The 19211-nt window shown below is 43.2% G+C and overlaps 1 protein-coding gene and 1 long non-coding RNA gene across 3 annotated transcripts in view; one reads left to right on the top strand and one right to left on the bottom strand.

The window, feature by feature from the left end:
* TRNAU1AP (tRNA selenocysteine 1 associated protein 1) overlaps positions 1-16135 on the top strand; it is a 26151-nt gene extending 10016 nt beyond the window's left edge. The window contains exons 4-9 of one of the 2 annotated variants that reach the window (XM_010830179.1): positions 406-458; positions 3134-3265; positions 4558-4677; positions 7549-7711; positions 7917-7950; positions 14557-14834. In XM_010830179.1, coding sequence (XP_010828481.1) covers positions 406-458; positions 3134-3265; positions 4558-4677; positions 7549-7711; positions 7917-7950; positions 14557-14693 — 639 coding nt within the window. In that variant the 3' untranslated portion in view covers positions 14694-14834. Of the gene's footprint in view, positions 1-405; positions 459-3133; positions 3266-4557; positions 4678-7548; positions 7712-7916; positions 7951-14556 lie in introns of both variants that reach the window. The other variant, XM_010830180.1, reaches the window with a different exon arrangement.
* Positions 16058-18060, bottom strand: LOC104981198. The gene is made up of 4 exons (XR_824348.1): positions 17464-18060; positions 17092-17178; positions 16724-16772; positions 16058-16176 (listed from the first exon to the last, which is right to left on the bottom strand). It is a non-coding gene; the product is annotated as an uncharacterized LOC104981198 (long non-coding RNA).
* Between the last annotated feature and the right edge of the window lie 1151 nt (positions 18061-19211).

The raw sequence follows: 19211 nt of genomic DNA on the forward strand, positions 1-19211 counted from the left end.
TGCAGACCGAAGATTGGTTGCCTCTAAAACCCATGCCCTTTCCACTCTGCACCGCTGCCTCCCTTCACAGAAGACTTGAACCTCTAGACCTCTTGCTTGATTGACAAAGTAGAACAGGCTGGCAGCTGTGAGGACACGTTTCAAGAGAGTTGCATTCTGCTCTTCCCACAGTTACTTAGCTTACAGCTGCACCACGCTGGCACACCTGGGCTCATAGAACCATGGAGCTGGCAGTGCCCTTAGCGGTCATCCGTGCATCCCCCTCCTTTTAAACAGGAGAAAAGGCTGAGGCTTAGAGAGGGGGAGATGTTTTGGCCAAGGTAATTTATTTCAGTTTTTTTCCAAAAATTGTTGATTCTTGAAATACCTTTCTCTGTTTTAGTTTGTTTGTTTTTAAATTTTCAGGCAAAGCGTTTTAAACTGAATTACGCCACTTATGGGAAACAGCCAGATAACAGGTAAGTAGAGAGTAGCCACAAGGTAGTTTCAAGTCCTGGGAAATGTCTAAATAGAGACAAGATGTGTTCACTGCACTGGTCACTTCCAGAGAGGAGGATGGGGCGCTGAGTTTGGCTCCAGAGTGCTTCCCTCCTGAAGGCCAACCCCTCCCATCCCTGTTGGGGGATGCTTCCAGTTTGCTCATGGCAAGGCCCTTGTCTTCTCTGTATTTGCTCCCTCTCCTAGTCCCATGACTGCCCATGGTAATGACATTTATTCAGTAAGAATTGCTGTGGCAGCATAAATGTATCAAGCATTTCAGATTGCTTTGAAAGGTGGAGAACAATGTATCAAAGGCTTTAGATAGATTTATACCCTTTGAACCCATAATTCTGCTTTTCAGAATTTATTCATGGATATGTGTAAAGATTATCCCTAAGTGGCACTAGGTAAGGAACCCGCCTGCCAGCGCAGGAGACATAAGAGACGTAGGTTTGATCCCTGGGTTGGAAAGATCTGGAGGAGAGCATGGCAACCCACTCCAATATTCTTGCCTGGAGAATCCCATGGACAGAGAAGCCTGGTGGGCTACACAGTCCATAGAATCGCACAGAGTCGGACACGACTGAAGTGACTTAGCACGCTTGTGTAAAGATTAGCCTTGAAAATGTTCGTTGATATTGTGTAATATCACTTATATGTGGGATCTTAAAAAGAACTTACTTATAAAACAGAAATAGAGCCACAGATGTAGAAAATAAACCTGTGGTTACCAGGGGATAAGGGGACGCAGTGAATAAATTGGGAAGTTGGGAGTGACTTGTACACACTAGTATATATAAAATAGATAACTAATTAGGACCTCCTGTATAGCATAGGGAGCTCTACTTGATACTCTGTAATAGCTTATATGGGAAAAGAATATAAAAAAGAATGGATATGCGTATATGTATAAACTGATTTACTTTGCTGTACACCTAAAGTTAGCACAACATTGTATATCAACTCCAGTAAAAGTTTTTTAAAAAAAGAGAGAAAATGTTCATTGAGATACTACATATAATCGGCAAAATTGGGGGGAAATCCAAGTAATCTAATAATAGGAAAGTGGTTCAAGTTACAATATGTTCATTTTTTGGAATATTGTGTATCCATTAATGTGTCATGTTGTAGCAAAATACTCACATGTCAAGATGTTGGTTAGATGCTGTAAGTGAAAAAAATGCTAGAAACAAAATAAATGAGTTGTATCCAATTTTTATAAATTCAAAGGAAGAAGCTAAAGCAAAAGAACAAAAATGCATATCAAGGTGTTCATGGTGATTCCCTTTGAGTTGGGTTATTGGTATTTTATTTTTCTTTGTCCTTTTATATATTCTGATCTTATACAAGGAATATGTATCATACTTGAAATAAAATAATAATGAGTTTATTGTTCTGTTATGGGTGTTGGCGAACTGTGACCTAATTTTGTCATTCGCTAAGTCACTGCAGTCGTGTCCGACTCTGTGTGACCCCATAGACAGCAGCCCACCAGGCTCCCCCGTCCCTGGGATTCTCCAGGCAACAACACTGGAGTGGGTTGCCGTTTCCTTCTCCAGTGCATGAACGCGAAAAGTGAAAGTGAAGTCGCTCAGTCGTGTCCGACTTAGCGACCCCATGGGCTGCAGCCCACCAGGCTCCTCCATCCATGGGATTCTCCAGGCAACAACACTGGAGTGGGTTGCCATTGCCTTCTCCATTACCTGAAAGCTACTTTTTTTTTCGAGGTGCCTCACGGTTTGCAGGATCCTAGTTACCCAACCAGGATTAAACCCAGGCTGTCGGCAGTGAGAGCACAGAGTCGTAACCACTGGACCGCCAGGAAATTCCCTCTGTATTTTAAATTATTTATTTATTTGGCCATGCTGCTCTGCTTGTGGGGTCTTAGCTCCCTGACCAGGAATCAATTCTATGCCCCCTGCAATGAAAGTGGACCACCTTAACTACTTAAGTAACTTAACTACTGGGCCACCAGGGAAGGCCCCCTGGCCCCCCTTTCATTTTTTAAGGATTGTGGAAACAGATAAAAGACAACAGAAATCAGAGGTGCCCCCAGAGAGCCTACAATAGTTACTGTACGGCCTTCACAGAAAATTTTGCTGACCCTGTCCTGAAAGTTGAGGGATTTCATGTTAGCTCATCTCTAGGAGAGAAGGTTTAGTTCTCATGCTCCCTGTACTTTTCACCATTTGGATTAAAAGTATGCAGTGAATGCAGAATCTCTGGCTTTATCTTTTGAGCATCTCTGACTTATCCCCTGGTCTGCACTCAGGTAAAGCTTGAAGCCAGATAGGCTTTATTCAGTGGGTGAAGGGCCTGGGGCAGGAGACTCCTTTCGAAACTCTTCTACCAGGACTGCCAAATGAAACCAATTACGACTAGGTTCAGAGAAGGCAATGGCACCCCACTCCAGTACTCGTGCCTGGAGAATCCCAGGGACGGGGGAGCCTGGTGGGCTGCCGTCTATGGGGTCACACAGAATCGGACACGACTGAAGCGACTTAGCAGCAGCAGCAGCAGGACTAGGTTAAGGGCCCAGCAGATGTGTTGTTCTCTGACACAGCACAGAGGAGGTTTATCTAGAATGGGCCAAGAAAGCTCACAAGAACAGAAGTTTTCTTCTTTGTGTCTGAATCTTGTTCTCTCTTCTCAGCCCTGAGTACTCCCTCTTTGTGGGGGATCTGACCCCAGATGTGGATGATGGCATGCTGTATGAGTTCTTCGTCAAAGTCTACCCCTCCTGTCGGGGAGGCAAGGTGGTCTTGGACCAGACAGGCGTGTCTAAGTAAGGTCTTACTTTTATTCATGTCTACCCTGTTGGTTGCAGCATGTATCTCATAGCTGAGGGTGTGATAATGAGGCCATGGTGGTAAGAGTTCAGGCTCTGGAGCCAAACCGCCTGGTGCAAATCCCAGCCTCAGTACTGCCCAGGGATTATGCAGCAGACAAGTTACTGAGCCTCTGCCCCTGTTTCCTCATCTGTGAAATGGGACCGATTTATAGTATCTGCATCTCATGGGGGTTGGTGTGAGGATGAAATGATGTAATGTAAATAAATCAATAGAAAATGCTTTATAGGTATTTCCTTTTTTATTTATTATTTTTACTTTAAAAATGGAAAGACCTTAAGGGTTTATATGTATATTTTTTCCTCTGTTACTGTTTTTTACAGGATATTGAATATATATAGTTCCCTGTGCTATACAGTAGGACCTCGTTTATCTATAGTGGTTTATATCTGCTAATCTCAGACTCCTCCTAATTTATCCCTTTTCTACCCTCTTGCACCTTTGTTAACCATAAGTTTGTTTTCTGTGTCTGTGAGTCTCTTTCTGTTTTGTAAGTAAGTTCATTTATATCATATTTTAGATTCCACACATAAGTGAGATCATATGCTATATGTCGGGAAAGATTCCTTTTTTGATCTGAGTAGTAGTTATGAGCTTGGACTTTGAATTCTGCTTCTGGTATGACTTTGGGCAAGTCATTAAACATCTTTGAAGTTTGGTTTTGCCTTCAATAAGATGTGGATACTCCCTTCATCAAGTTGTTGGACAGTTTATTGAGATAACTGGGAAAATACTCAGCATAGTGCCTGGGAAATAATAAGTGGTCATTAAATGTTAACTGTCATTCATTTATCCCCAAGTGGGATATGAGTTCAGGAAAGCAGGAACCTTGTCTGCTTGTGACTGCTGAGTCCCAGTGCCTTGGGTAGCACCTGGCATGCAGGGCAGGCTCCGTAAATATTTGGCCTTCTGTGACTGTTACTACTACTGCTTCTACTGTAATAATAATAATAATACTTTCCAGTAGATCGGGAAGGAAGCTCCTGTTTGGGGAGAAGCCATATCAGGATGGCATGGAGGAGGTTGGTGAACTGAAAGTGGGATCCTCCAGTGCTGGGGTGTCACACCGCTCTGTGACACCCCTCTGTTCAGTGGGGCGCTCAGGCCTGCCCATGTGGTTTGATGGGTGCTCTCTCCCTTCTCAGCTTCTTTTCCGTTCTTTGGTTTTACCTGCATCACATTTGTGATCTAAATAGTGCGTGTGTATGTGTGTGTCTTTTTCCTGCAGGGGTTATGGTTTTGTGAAATTCACAGATGAGCTGGAACAGAAGCGAGCCCTGACAGAGTGCCAGGGAGCCATAGGACTGGGGTCTAAACCAGTGCGGCTGAGCGTGGCCATCCCCAAAGCGTGAGTCCTGCGCTGGCGTGGGAACCGAGACATGCCTCGTCGGTTGCTGATAATCAGGGCATCCGCTTGCTGATTGGGAGGCTGCCAGGCGACTCAGTGCAGGTCACAAGTAATGAGTGCCTGGTATTTGCCAGGCTGGGTGCTGGAGATGAGCCAGCGTCACTGTTGCCCCTGCAGAAGCTTACAGCTGAGGAGAGAGCTATGACTGGGGGAGGCAGGCACACTGAGAATCGCCATAGCGATGCTGGAAAAGCAGTTGGGCTCTGCAAACTTAGTTTGTGTGCTCTTTGCCCAGTAGAGCTGCTATTGAAACATACAAACCTCTTATGAGTGCCCCTTGCTATGGGAGTGGCTAAGAATTAATGATATAGGGAATATGATATAGGAAATTGCCACAAGCCACGCCTTGTGGCCAAAAGAAGAATAATGATGTAAGCAGGATAGAAGATTATATACATCACTACTGTACCTGTCACTCTGGGCAGGAAACCCTTCTTCCCGTGCATATCCAAGCATGTTTTATACTCAGATATAAGATAGTTTTTCTCTGCGTAGAATCTTCCATCCTTTGGCCCAAGCAGTGGTTCTCAACTTGAGGACATTGGCAACACCTAAAGATAAATTTGATTGTCACATCCCATACTGGGAGAGGGAAGCCTCTCGAATCTAATGAGTACAGGCCAGGTATGCTATTAAACATTGTACAGTGCACAAGACATCTCCCGGAACAAAGAATGGTCTCCTCTGCCACCCCAAAAGTCAACTTTACAAAGCCTGAGAAACTTCGTGTTAAAGTATGTAAGTGGTTACACTCTTTGGGCAGAACTTCCAGATGGCCGTGTTTTTTAAGACAGCAAAGATTTGGAGGCTCTTTGCAGTTTAGCCTCAGCGATTCTCCCCTCCAAATGTTATTTGTTCTAAACTCTACTGTATATGTAAAAACATTAAAGAAAACATTGAAAAGAAAGAAGTTCCTTGTTACTCTAAATGACTGCTTATAATTTCTGGGTTCCTTTTCAGGCTTCTGTATTAATGTAGATACTGATGTAATACACTGCATGCATATGGGTCAGTTTACATGTGGTAGATTCGTTGCTTATTCATTTTTAATGACAATAACAGTGTTCACCCTTGTTCTTCCCAGTTTACTCAGTATACACACTCACTTTGCCATAGAGTTGCATAGTTGTCATCATTACAACATTTGTAATAGCTGCGGAATATTCTTTTGATTGCATATTCTGTCTAGCAGTTCCTCTGATGTTTACTATTTTGGTCGTTTCTGCTTTGTCATCATTTATTCAGTCAGTGATAACTGAGTCCCTGCAACTGCAGCCCCGCCCTAGACTTTGAAGTTGTAGCTATAAACAAGAGAAACAAAGTCTGTTCTGCAGAGCAGTTATTTTGTTACATCTGTTTCTTCACTGAGCATTGTTGTCAGCATTTAATGCCTGCCTCTGGGGAGGTGCCCTCATGCACTAAGAATTGAGTGATCAGAGTTTCCTTGGAGAGTCAGACTTGTAAGCCGAGTGTGGAGAAACAGAAATGTGTAGACCCAGGCCCTGTGCCTTCAGTGACCTGAACATGTCATGAGGGTGGTAGACTCCTTGGACGCATGGGTCAGGGGGGTAGGGTCATGGAGGCAAACATGAGCAGTTTTTAGCCTGGCAGTGGGCAGGGAGAGGAAATCTCTGCCATCAGACTTGATCGAGCCGTCCCATCGGGAGGTGATGCTAAGGCAGTCAGATGCAGCCTAACTGCTCAGGCTGAGTCCTCACCAAGCTGACATTGAGCACACGAGGAACCTGGGAAGAGGTCATCACCTGTGGTTTTTTAAGGTTTTGAAAGCAGTGGATCTTTTGCACGCTTGACATTGTCTTTGGTTAGCAGTGACTGGGGTAGCTGTGGAATCAGAGAAGAAAGCTTTCCGTTGACTTTGGGCCTCAGCCCTGGTTGGTCAATGCAGGAATGGGGAGATGGATAGGAGACTTGAGTCTGCAGGGCAGGTGCTGTATGAACCGTGTTGTGGTTGGGGTGCAAGCCTTGGAGTTAGAATTTGGCTCCAGTCCTCTGTGTAGTCTTGGGTAAATCACTTAACCGTTCAGAGGCTGTGTTCTCATATTTACAGAGGGAATAATAAATAATAGCTCTGACATAGAGCTATGCAGGACTTAAAGTAGGAGACCATATATAAAAAAGAATGGGAACAAATCCCAAGTACCTACTCCACAGATGGTATCTCGGACTACAGTTCCAGGCTCCTGAAACACTTAACCTTATGTTTTTGCAGGGAAAAGGTGATAAGAGATTTTGTAATTTGCAAATGCTCCTTGGATCATTCTAAATCCAGATTATCCAGGCCATGTTTATCTGAGCCTTTGTGGCTGGCAGAAAAACAGCCCTCCAAGATCTTGAGAAGGGGAAAAGTCAGTACTAAAAAAGTTTGTAAGGGAGACAAACCTAACCATTGGAAGTGCCTTTTTTTTTTAATTTGGCCACGCTGTGTGGCCCACAGGATCCCAGTGCCCCGATCAGGGACTGAACCTGGGCCCGTGGAACTCAAAGTGCAGAGTCCCCACCGCTGGACCACCAGGGATTCCCAGAAGCTCCTGTCTTTAAAGCTGGGTTCTGGGATCAGACTGCCTGGGTTTGAATCTCTTAACTCACTATGTGACTTTGGACAAACGATGTAATCTCTCTGTACCTCAGTTTTCTCATCTGTGAAATAGGATTAATTACATATTTACTGTATAGCACCATTGTGGGGATTAAACGAGTTAGTCTGTGTAAAGCACTTAGAACAGTCCCGGTCATATAGTATTATGGAAATGTTTGCTCATTTGTTTGTTTATTTTTCCTTCTTCCTTTAAGGAGCCGTGTGAAGCCAGTGGAATACAGTCAAATGTACAGTTACAGCTACAACCAGTATTACCAGCAGTACCAGAACTACTACGCCCAGTGGGGCTATGACCAGAACACAGGCAGCTACAGCTACAGTTATCCCCAGTACGGCTACACCCAGAGCACCATGCAGGTAACCATGATTTGGCCAGTCTGGCCCCGCATCCTCTAGAGACCTGGGTGAGTCTCCGGGATGGGGTGGTTAAGGACAGGAGCTTGTGCTTCAGAAAGACAGGGAAAGATGAAGCAGCTTAATTCCCCTTGTTAAAAAGAAGCCATCCTAGTCCTGGGCCAGGCTTTCACTGTGCTTCTCACCCACCTCTCTGGTCTCTTGGCAGACGTATGAAGAAGTCGGAGATGATGCATTGGAAGGTAAGAAAGGACTCCCTTCACTCAGTGTAGGATGTGAATGTCACCTGAGTCGGGAGTGCAGGTCCCAAATCACCCCAGGGAGCGACAGATGGAGGCGGGCGCCTGAGGCTCCCTGGACTCATGGTGGTCTACCCCAGGGTGTAGGTCTGAACCGAAGACTCGATGGCCTTATATTTGTTGCACAGTTTGTCAGATGCCTGTAAAATAATTTTTAATTTCACATTTTAATTTTTTTCCATACTTTTTTTTGGCTACGCTGAGTCTTTGTTGCCAAGCCCGACAGTCTTTCTCTGGTTGCAGAGCACAGGCTCTAGAGCGTGCAGGCTCTTTGTCACCTGTGGGCTTAGTTGCCCTGCAGTATACGGAATCTTAGTTCCCTGACCAGGGATTGAACCGGAGCCCCCTACATTAGAAGGCAGATTCTTAACCACTAGACCACCAAGGAACTCCCCCCATGTATCTTAAATTACATATTCTCCTCACTTTCAAGTAATAGTTAGGATTGAAAGTTTGGAAAATACAGTAAAGTATAAGGAAGAGACTAAAATCACCCCCCAGTTTTGCTACATGGTAATAGCCATTATTGCTTATTTAAAATTAAAAGTGTGTGTTGTAATTTTTTACTGAATTTAACAGAGAAAAAGTAAAACCAAAGTAATTGCTGACCTTCAGACAAATATTTTTTCAAATGAGATATTCATACTTTTAAAGGAGTCTAAGGTTTGAAAAAATTATAAAAAGATTTTTTTTAATTTTTTTCAACATATTTCTGAACAGAATGTTAGGTTTAAGTTTTAAAGAAGTAAAATCAAACATCGATTTCTAAGTAAATAAAGCTTTATTATAAGGTACAAAAAGACTCCGAGTTTAAAATCTTAAGTCTGTTTTAAGAATTATTCTTCAAGAGAAGGTCATAGGGAAAATGTGATCTGTAAGCAAAATATCCTTTAAAGGAAACATCATCCGTAGCCATAAAACAAACTTCATAGCGTTTTAAAGCACTACACTGAACGTGTTGTCATCTGATTCTGGCAGCAGCGACCATAGGGGTGGGCTGGGCAGACACAGCTCCAGTAGAGGGATGGTGAGCAGGAGATCCACGTGGTCTTCTCAGGATCACGCAGTGAGTTAGGAGCAAGGTTCAACCTGGAGTCCCTGTCTTTCTAGCCTTAGTCTCTTGCCTTTTCTTGCTTCCTTTTTAGGGAAATTATCCTGATTATAACCATATTTGTGTGTAACTCCTTAGAGTTTTTCTATTTCTTCATCATCCATTATTACAGCCAACACTGCTATAATAGTTTTGCAGGCACTGCTGCCTGTGAACACTTGGATGAATAGGTATTTTTATAAATCCCATTATACAGAAAAGAAAACTGAAGCTTAAATAATTAACAGCCAACAAGTTTCACTATGTGCAGGGCACTGTTCTAAGCACGTAAACAGGTATTAACTCACTTGACATTCACAGTGGTTTTGAGGTGAGTACCATAATTATCTTGATTTTACAGAAGAGGAAACAAATTAAATTTCGTGTTCAAGGTCAGCTTAGTTGCAACATCATAGCAAGAGGTAGACTGTCTTGGAACCCTGCAGTCTTGCCCCAGACTTCAGGCTCTTTACCACAGTTACAATGCCTCCCTCTTTTTTTTTTGGTGGCCAGATCTTAGTTCCCCAATCGGGGATTGAGCCCACACCTTTGGCAGTGAAAGCATGGAGTCCTAACCACTGGACCACCAGGGAAGTCCCTAATGCCTCCCATTTTAAGCTAATAGCCGCACAGAGACAGGGCCCAGGAGGGATGTCATCCTTCTTCATCTGTACCTTGGGTTCAGCAGGCCATCTTCCAGGCCCTGTCATCCAAATGAGGAAGGCTGCTGTACTGTCCGTGCATCCGTACATTTCTACACACCCAAATACCTGTCCTTGGGAATTCCCTGGCGGTCCAGTGCCAGGTGCTTTCACCACCATGGCCCGGGTTCAGTCCCTGGTCAAGGAACTGAGATCCCTAGAGCTGTGTGGCTCAGCCAGAAACACCCAGAACAAAACACAGCAGCAGCAGAAATGCTTGCCCTTGCTGGAGCCTTTTGCTAACCTGTCCCATATGCCATCACCAGCACTGAGTGGGGTGGCCAGACTGGTCAGCTCTGCTTTCCTAGAGTTCCCATATGGAGCTGCTGTGCATGCTCAAAACTTCAACTCATAATTCAGATTAGAATTAACGAGAGAGATTCCTCTGGTTGCAGGAATGGGCACAGTATATATGTGAAAAGATTCACCACTGATTGCTTGATTCAGCACTAACTGGCTGATTCTAACGAGTACCTGAGAAAGTTGGAAACAGTTTACAAAAGAAGCGCAAATGGCCTATAAACCACAAGAGAAAAGAATTTAAGCATATACCATTTGTGTTAGTCAAGATTCTCCAGAGAAATAGAGCCGAAAGGATATATGTATTTATAATCTGTGATGTGCTTCAGCAAGCTGGAGGCTCAGGCAGGATTTCTATATTAGCACCTAGAGGTAGAATTCCTACTTTGGGAATCCTCAGTTTAAGGCCTTTAATTGATTGGCTAAGGCCCACCCACATTATTGAGAATAATCACCTTTACTTAAAGTCAACTGATTTGTAGATGTGAATCACATCTACAGAATATCTTTGTCTAGACTGGTGTTTCACCAAACAACTGGTCACCACTACCCTGACCAAATTGACACAAAATGTAACCATCACACTGCTAATACTAGTACTTAAATACAAATTAAAATATACTATCTTTCTACAAAGAATTCTTAAAATGTTCATATGCATGAAATCAATTTTACCTGAAAGATTTTATCCCACAATGATATCAATACAGATAAATATCTAATGATAGGAGATTTATTAAATATTGGTAAGATTTTAATTAGATTTTTGTTTTATTAAATCATGTCTTTTTCTAAGAATATTGATGTAGAAAAATGTTTTCAATGAAAAAATTCCTGAAATACAATAGGATATACAGTAAGAACTCGGTTAGGTTTTTTGGTTTTTATTTTGGAGGGTGTAACTCACATAACATAAAATCCACCCTTTTAAAGTACACAGTAGTTTTCAAAAATAGCCACAAAGTTGTACAGCCATTACCACTGTTTAATTCCAGTGAAGAATACTGTGAAACCACTAGCAGTCACTCCAATATCCTGTCCCTGGCAACCACTCACCTACTTTGGATTTACGTATCCTGAACATTCTAAATAAATGGAGTCATGTGTGATACGTGGTCCTTTGTGAACGGCCTCTCTGACTTAACTTCTGATTTCTCTGTGTTACAGCATGCGTCATTCCTTTCTTTTTATGGTTGAATAATATTCCATTCTGTGGATATCCATTCAGTTGATGGACATTTGGATTGTGTCCATTTTCACTGTTACAAATAATGTTGTTATGAACATACGTGTGTAAGTTTTTGTGTGGACATAGAAAAGTTTTCAGGGACAGGTTTTCAGTACTCTTCAGTATATACCTGGGAGTGTAGTGCTGGATCATATAGTAAACTCCGTTTAACCATTTGAGAAATGGCCAGACCTGTCCAAAAATGCTTGGAGCATTTCCATTTCTCCACATTCTCACCAACAGTTAACTAGTTGTCATTTTGGCTATCATAGTGGCTTTGATAGCAGATTGCCACTTCATGGCAAGTAGAAGGGGAAAAAGTGGAATCAGTGGTAGATTTCCTCTTCTTCGGCTCTAAAATCACTGCAGATGGTGACCACAGCCATGAAATCAGATGATGGCTTCTTGGAAGGAAAGCTATGACAAACCTACGCAGTGTGTTAAAAAGCAAAGATGGCACTTCGCTGACAAAGGTCTATATAGTCAAAGCCATGGTTTTTCCAGTAGTCATGTACGAATGTGAGAGTTGGACCATAAAGAAGACAGAATGCTGAAGAATTGGTATTTTCAAACTGTGGTGCTAGATAAGACTATTGAGAGTCCCTTAGACAGCCAGGAAATCAAACCAGTCAGTCCTAAAGGAAATCAGCCCTGAATACTCCTTGGAAGGACTGATGCTGAAGCTCCAGTACTTTAGCCACCTGATAAGAGCCAACGCATTGAAAAAGACCCTGATGCTGGGAAATATTGAGAGCAGAAGTGGGCAGCAGAGGATGAGATGGTTGGTTGGCATCACTGACTCAAGGGACATGAGTTTGAGCACACTCAGGGAGATGGTGAAGGACAGGGAAGCCTGGGGTGCTGCGGTTCACGGGGTCTCATTCATTTGGCTGCACCAGGTCTTAGTGGTGGCAGTTGCAGCGTGCACAATCTTTAGTTGTGGCATGTGGAATCTAGTTCCCTGACCAGGGAGCGAACCAGGGCCCCCTGCATTGGGAGTTCAGTTCAGTCGCTCAGTTGTGTCCAGCTCTTTGCAACCCCATAGACTGCAGCATGCCAGGCTTCCCTGTCCTTCACCAACTCCCAGAGCTTGCTCAAACTTGTGTCCATTGAGTTGGTGATGCCATCCAACCATCTCATCCTCTGTTGTCCCCTTCTGCCTTCAATCTTTCCCAGCATCAGGGTCTTTTCCAATGAGGCAGTTCACATCAGGTGGCTAAAGTATTGGAGCTTCAGCATCAGTCCTTCCAATGAATGTTCAGGACTGATTTCCCTTAGGACTCACTGGTTTGATCTTGCAGTCCAAAGGAGTCTCAAGAGTTTTCTCCAACACCACAGTTTAAAAGCATCAATTCTTTGGTGCTCAGCTTTCTTTATAGTCCAACTTTCACATCCATACATAACTATTGGAAAAACCATAGCTTTGACTAGATGGGCCTTTGTCAGCAAAGTAATGTCTCTGCTTTTTAATAGGTTGTGTATGTTGGTCATAGCTTTTCTTCCAAGGAGCAAGCATCTTTTGATTTCATGGCTGCAGTCACCATCTGCAGTGATTTTGAAGCCAAGAAAAGAAAGTCTGTCACTGCTTCCATTTTTCCGCATCTATTTTCCATGAAGTGATGGGACTGGATGCCATGCTCTTAGTTTCTTGAATGTTGCATTTTAAGCCAACTTTTTCACTCTCTTTCATTTTCATTAAGAGGCTTTTTAGTTCCTCTTCACTTTCTGCCATAAGGGTGGTGTCATCTGCATATCTGAGGTTACTGATATTTGTCCCAGCAATCTTGATTACAGCTTGTGCTTCTTCCAGCCCAGCGTTTCACATGATGTACTCTGCATAGAAGTTGAATAAGCAGGGTGACAATTTACAGCCTTGACGTACTTTTTTCCCAATTTGGAACCAGTCTGTTCCATGTGCGGTTCTAACTGTTGCTTCCTGAACCTGCATACAGATTTCTCAGGTGGCAGGTCAGGTGGTCTGGTATTCCCATCTCTTGAAGAATTTTCCTCAGTTTGTTGTGATCTACACAATCAAAGGCTTGGGAGTGCAGAGTCTTACCCACCGGACCACCAGGAAAGTCCCTACTGTTCTGAGTTTTGCAGTGACAAAACTTCCTTCTCTTTATAGGTTTGTCACATAGCTATACACCCCTAAAGAGCAGGGTGTAGTTTTGCCTGTTTTTGAATTTTAATGCTGTGCTGTATATACTGTCTTGCTTCTTTCCTTCAGTATTTTATTTGTGAGATTCATCCGAGTTGGATGCCACCGAGGTTCATTCTCAGTGCTCAGTAATATTCCCTCCTAAGAATAGATTACTTGTTAGGGGTTTAAAAGGAAACTCTTAGGTGTTTTGTCATGATTTCTGGTGAACAAATACCACTATTGCAATCAAGAAAAAAATATTTTTAAATACAGAACTTGGTGTTTCAGCTTGTGTATTTGACTCTGGCTCTTTCCTTAGACATTCTTTGTTCTTGATTTAGTAATCTTGATCAGGTTTCCCAAACCCAAATTTCAGAAAAGGACCACACCAGAAAATCTGAGACATGTGACAGCTACAGGTATGTGTAGTGTTTAATAAACATGGAATGACAGCCAGAACTACTTGAGTACTAATTACATGTTACATTCTGTAAAGTTAGTTAGACCCTTGATTAACTTTACCATAGGAGCCACCAAGTAAGCCCATAGTAAAGAGTCTGCCTGCAGTGCAGGAGACCCTGGCTCGATCCCTGGGTCAGGAAGATCCCCTGGAGAAGGAAATGGCAACCCACTCCAGTGTTCTTGCCTGGGAAATCCCACGGAGGAGCCTGGCAGGCTACAGCCTATGGGGTCACAAAGAGTCAGACACGACTGAGCGACTGCGCTTTCTACTTTCTTTTCTTGATTCACTAGGGCTTAGGGCCTCTTGCCAGCCTCGATCATAAATCCACATGTAACTGTAGTCAGCCTTCTCTGTCTTCCATGCCTTCACCTTCTTGGATTCAGCCAGCCGTGGATTGAATTGTGTAGTGCTGTAGCATTTACTCCTGAAAGCCTCCACACGCAAGTGGACCCTGTGCTGTTTGAGGGCGGACTGTCCCCTGCCCGGCTCTCATCCTCACGAACCCTACAGAGGCAGCAGGGCCGGCAGCCCTGGCGAGGAAGGAGGGAGCAGGGCACCGAGTCCCGTGGCTGCTGAGTGCTGCGCCCCTCTGCACCCCCGAACCCACCCTTGCTTCTCTTCCAGACCCCATGCCGCAGCTGGATGTGACCGAGGCCAACAAGGAGTTCATGGAGCAGAGCGAGGAGCTGTACGATGCGCTCATGGACTGTCACTGGCAGCCTCTGGACACAGTGTCTTCAGAGATCCCTGCCATGATGTAGCCAGGACAAAGGACAAGCCAGAATGGACTTGAGGGAGAGAAGAGACTCCTTTTTTAAAGTTGCTGCAAGACTTTTTTTGAAATGTTTCATAAAAATTTTAGTAATCAACCATTCCTGCAATTATATTTTTCCTCTAACACAGCTGCCTTCATTTGAGTTTGAAAACCCAGAGACCAGTTGGAAGAGGGTTGAATGAAGTTCATCTTTGAACAGTAATCTCATTTATCTACATAATGTCACCTACACTCCTGGACATAATGATTAACCAAGGTGGGTCATAAGTTACTAAGCCAACTTCTTAGGAAAGTTCACATTTAAGGTTGTGGTTACCTGCTGGGATAGTGTCAAATGGTGGGCTGTTACTTGTTTTCAGGTTTCCTTTCCCCCTACAAATTTGCTTCAAATCTGTTGGCAAGGAATTCATTGTTTGAACTGGGGAGTAAATTGCAGGGCCCATTGAATAGTTGAATGGTGGCTCAGATGGTCGTGTCTGCCTGCAATGTAGGAGACCTGGGTTCGATCCCTGGGTCAGGAACATCCCCTGGAGAAGGAATGGCAGCCCACTCCAGTACTCTTGCCTGGGAAGTCCCGTGAACAGAGAGGCTACAGTCCAGGAGCGACTTAAATTTCAATTTGAATGGTTGAAGTGTTTAGGCTTTGCTGTCCATGAAATTTTTCAGGCAATACTGGAGCAGATTGCCATTCCCTCTCAGGGGATTTTCCCCACCCAGACAGCAAAGCACCTCTGGTACTGGCAGGCCAATTCTCTTACTACCGTGCCACCTGGGAAGGTCAAAGTGTTGGAGCCAGCTTATTCTAGACCAAAAGGGCCTGGACTGTTCTAGGTACAAGATGGTGCCATGAATGTGCCAATCTCGCCTCTTAAGAAAATGTTAAAACTAAAGTAAGTGCATAAACTATTAAACTAAATGCATGAGTCTTATTTACATATAGGAAATGGTAATTCAGAAAGCTAGCCTGTGAGATTATCAATCATCACCAAACCAGATCTTGATGACTGTCACATCTCTGCTATATTTTCCAAATAGGAAATCCCATTTACCAGGGCCCTCCTGAAATGCCTGGGATTATGCCAAGGATCGCTTCCCTAGTTATTTTTATGTGTAGACCTGAGGAGTGGCAGAGTATGTAACCTTTAAAGATCATTAAGCACCAGTCTTGGGCTCAGCCTGAATTCTCACTCAGCAAGAGTAATGTAATTGCAATTATAGAACTGATCCATTTTATCACTTTCTGAGAGATCAATTGTCAGAGATTGAGACTCTTAATTCATCCTGGGTTTTAAGGAATATTTAAATGAGAATAAGGAATAAATTTAAAACATCAAGAAACTGACACAAATATACATCCATGAATCTTTTATTGGTCATTTATATGCCAAGTAGCAGCATCACCAAAAACAAAACAGCGATTTCCACCTGAATGCATCCCTGGTCTCTTCATTTGCCTTTTTGGTTCTCTCCTGAAAAGGAAGTATAAGCCAGTGTGTTAGTAACGCCCCAATTAATCAGTGCCCCTCCAGGTTTTCTTAAGAGCTGGTCTCAGTCCCATATCCGCATTTATCATCCACAGATGTCCACTCAGATTAGGTTTCATCCTAGACCAGTCACAGTGTGAAAAAAATACCAAGCTAGACAGAACTGCCTGTTTCTACCCAATTGTCTCCCACTCAGAGGGCTGGGTGACTCCATGGTTACCCAAAACCACTGGGCATGAGCAACAGTCAGGCCTCAGTCTCAAGGTGGAGACTTAGAGCTGCTGCATTCTACTCTCTGGATGTGCTCTTTGGCCTTGGTGCAGGCCAAGTCTAGCAGACCGAGTCACAAAGTAAACATTTTTTGTCATCTGGTTCTGAATAGCCAATAAATACAGCTTCCTAGGAAAGCCAGATGTAAATGATACATTATAAAGACTTTTACACACTGAGTATCTCTCTATTGGCCACACTGTTTAGAGTCCTAACAAGCTAAGTAGGAAGTTGTGATAAAGCTTCAGCTATTTCAACTCACCCAACTCTGTAGATCCGCACAGATGAAGACAGCTTTACTGGCAACAGGTCTTAGGGGGAGAAAAATACCAATCAGGAAGCAAGAAAACTACTGGTATATCCCTCCCAAATACAAAGATATTAGCCAGCAATTACTATACAACTGCCAGTTTCACACAGTCTCCGTTTAAGATTATCCCATTTTAAGGGGTGGAGAAAAGTTCCAAGAGAATTCAACCTTGTCCGAAACTAGCCCACATGCTGTACAGCACACACCACGAGCACAGTTTCAGTACTGCTATTCCTCCTTTTACGACCACCAAGACCAGGGTTTAGATCCGATGGGAAAGGGAACTGGAGGGTCAGCCTGTCTCCAATACCCAACTTTACCTTATTCTAAAGGACGGCTCCAGTGACAAGGTGGTATTTTCAGTTACTTCAGTGTCAGGCACTGCCAGTTAAAAAACGGGGGGCAACCTGCAAAAGAGTGTGGAAGCTCTAACCAAAAATCTAATGTACACAGAATGTGATTTTGATGGAAACACGGATTCAAGTGGAAGACTTCCAGCCCAAATCCTGAGAAATTATAGGAAAGGCGAGTGGCAGCTGCAGGTATTACGCTGACCTGTGCTGTCAAAGTCTCTCCACGTTGCTCTCGCATGCAGTTGGAGATCCCATGGCCACAACAAGCCACAGCCCTTGGAAACATGCTGTACTGACCCCCCAGGCAGCTCCCAAATTACCTCTTCACAGAGAACCTACCGGGTCCTGAGGCTTGCGTTCCATCCCTGTCATGTCCTCTTCACTCACCAGAAAGGTTAGCTTCAGTCATCCTGGAATCTTCTGGCACAACTAAAATGAGAACAGCATTGTCCTGAATGACCTACTCGTTCCATTCATCTGGTTTTCAGAACAAGGTTTTTGACTTGCCTTTGGGCTGATGCCTTAAGCTTTTCAGGGCAAAGACCCAAAGCATGACCACAATTTGCACCACTTGCCCCTGGATTTCCCCAGCACAGCTATCTAACCCACCCAAATCTGCATCTGCATACTGGTTCTTGGCCTCTGCCAGCCACTTCTCAAAAGCCTTATTCTTGCATGTAAGACCCCATCAATGGAACACTTCCGGTAGCCTCTGAAAACGTTGTCAGTTTTAATAAAGGTCTCTGGTTGTACCTGAGAAATGGCAAGTACAATGGGAACTGTCTTTTCCAGAAATGTTGCAGATCAGTTACAGCAAACAGAACGGCGACCGTCAAGGAAAACTGTCACTTTGGGCTCCTTTTTGACCACAGCAGCTATATGGAAGCAGCTGCAGCTTCGATAAGGGCCACAACATATACATTTTTTAAAAATTGATCTGCCTTATTTTTTAAATTAATTTTTGAATCTCAATGGCTGAAATAGAACTTTCCGATTCGTATAGAAGTCTAATAGCTGGTAGGGAGATAGGTGCTTAGATACTCAACATCTAACTGAAAGAGGGAGGAAGAGAGCAGCTTGCAGATCATGCATTGGTAACTGTTACAGACCAGACTGGGAAGCAACATAAATCGCTTCCATTCACATTCTGTTGTCCAGAATTCAGTTTATATGGCCACGTCTAACTTCAAGAGGTGCTTTGTGCCTATGAAGGAGAGTAGGTAGGTAGGTTGGGTAAACAGCTAATCAGTCTTTTGATATAATGGTGGATATCAAATTATTAAACTATTCAGTTTCATTTTTTGCATATGTAAAAGAGAAGAGTCACAGTCTGTTTTTAAAGGCAGTATTTAAAATGCCATGGAAAATGTCTTTTACAACTATTTTCACTTATGATGAAAAATTTTATATTTCCTTCAAAAGGAGCAAGAACCAGTAGCAATAAGAACTGCCAACACCCAATCTTCATTTCTAAATACTGTTTTCTGGATCCTTGTATATGTATGGCTGAGTCCCTTCACTGTTCACCAGAAATTATCACAATATTGTTAATTGCCTATACCTCTATACAAAATGTTTTTGGAATTAAATAAGCAAATACCATTCTCTAACACACATTCTCTACTAAAATGAATCAGGACTCCTAGGAGAAATGGCTGATTCTTGATTGGGGCAGGGAAACACAAGATGAGCTTACAGCATCTTGTAGTACCAGGAAGTCTGAAAGTGCTAAAAAATTAATAATAATTGAGCATGTCAAAGAGACACAAGCATCAAACTGAAGGAACTCTCAATGGCCAAAGCTGGAACAATTTGAGCAACAAAATAATGTGGTATTAGGTTATAACCCAAAGTATAAAGCACATGTCCACAAGGCCATGGTGGTATAGATAAATGATTGAAATAAATGGGGGAGAAAACGTTCCTTACAGAAGAATTCCACATAAGTTATGTAGATATTGCCCCCTCCTAAAGTGGACCTTAGTAACCACCTCTCTTGCTTTGGAACTAAGGTGGACTTAGTGACTGATTTCTAAAGAACAGAGTGTAGAATGGGAAAAATGGTAACTTCACAGTGGAGAAACCTG

Source organism: Bison bison, unplaced genomic scaffold (assembly GCF_000754665.1).
Source record: "Bison bison bison isolate TAMUID 2011002044 unplaced genomic scaffold, Bison_UMD1.0 scf7180017864516, whole genome shotgun sequence".
NCBI lineage: Eukaryota > Metazoa > Chordata > Mammalia > Artiodactyla > Bovidae > Bison > Bison bison.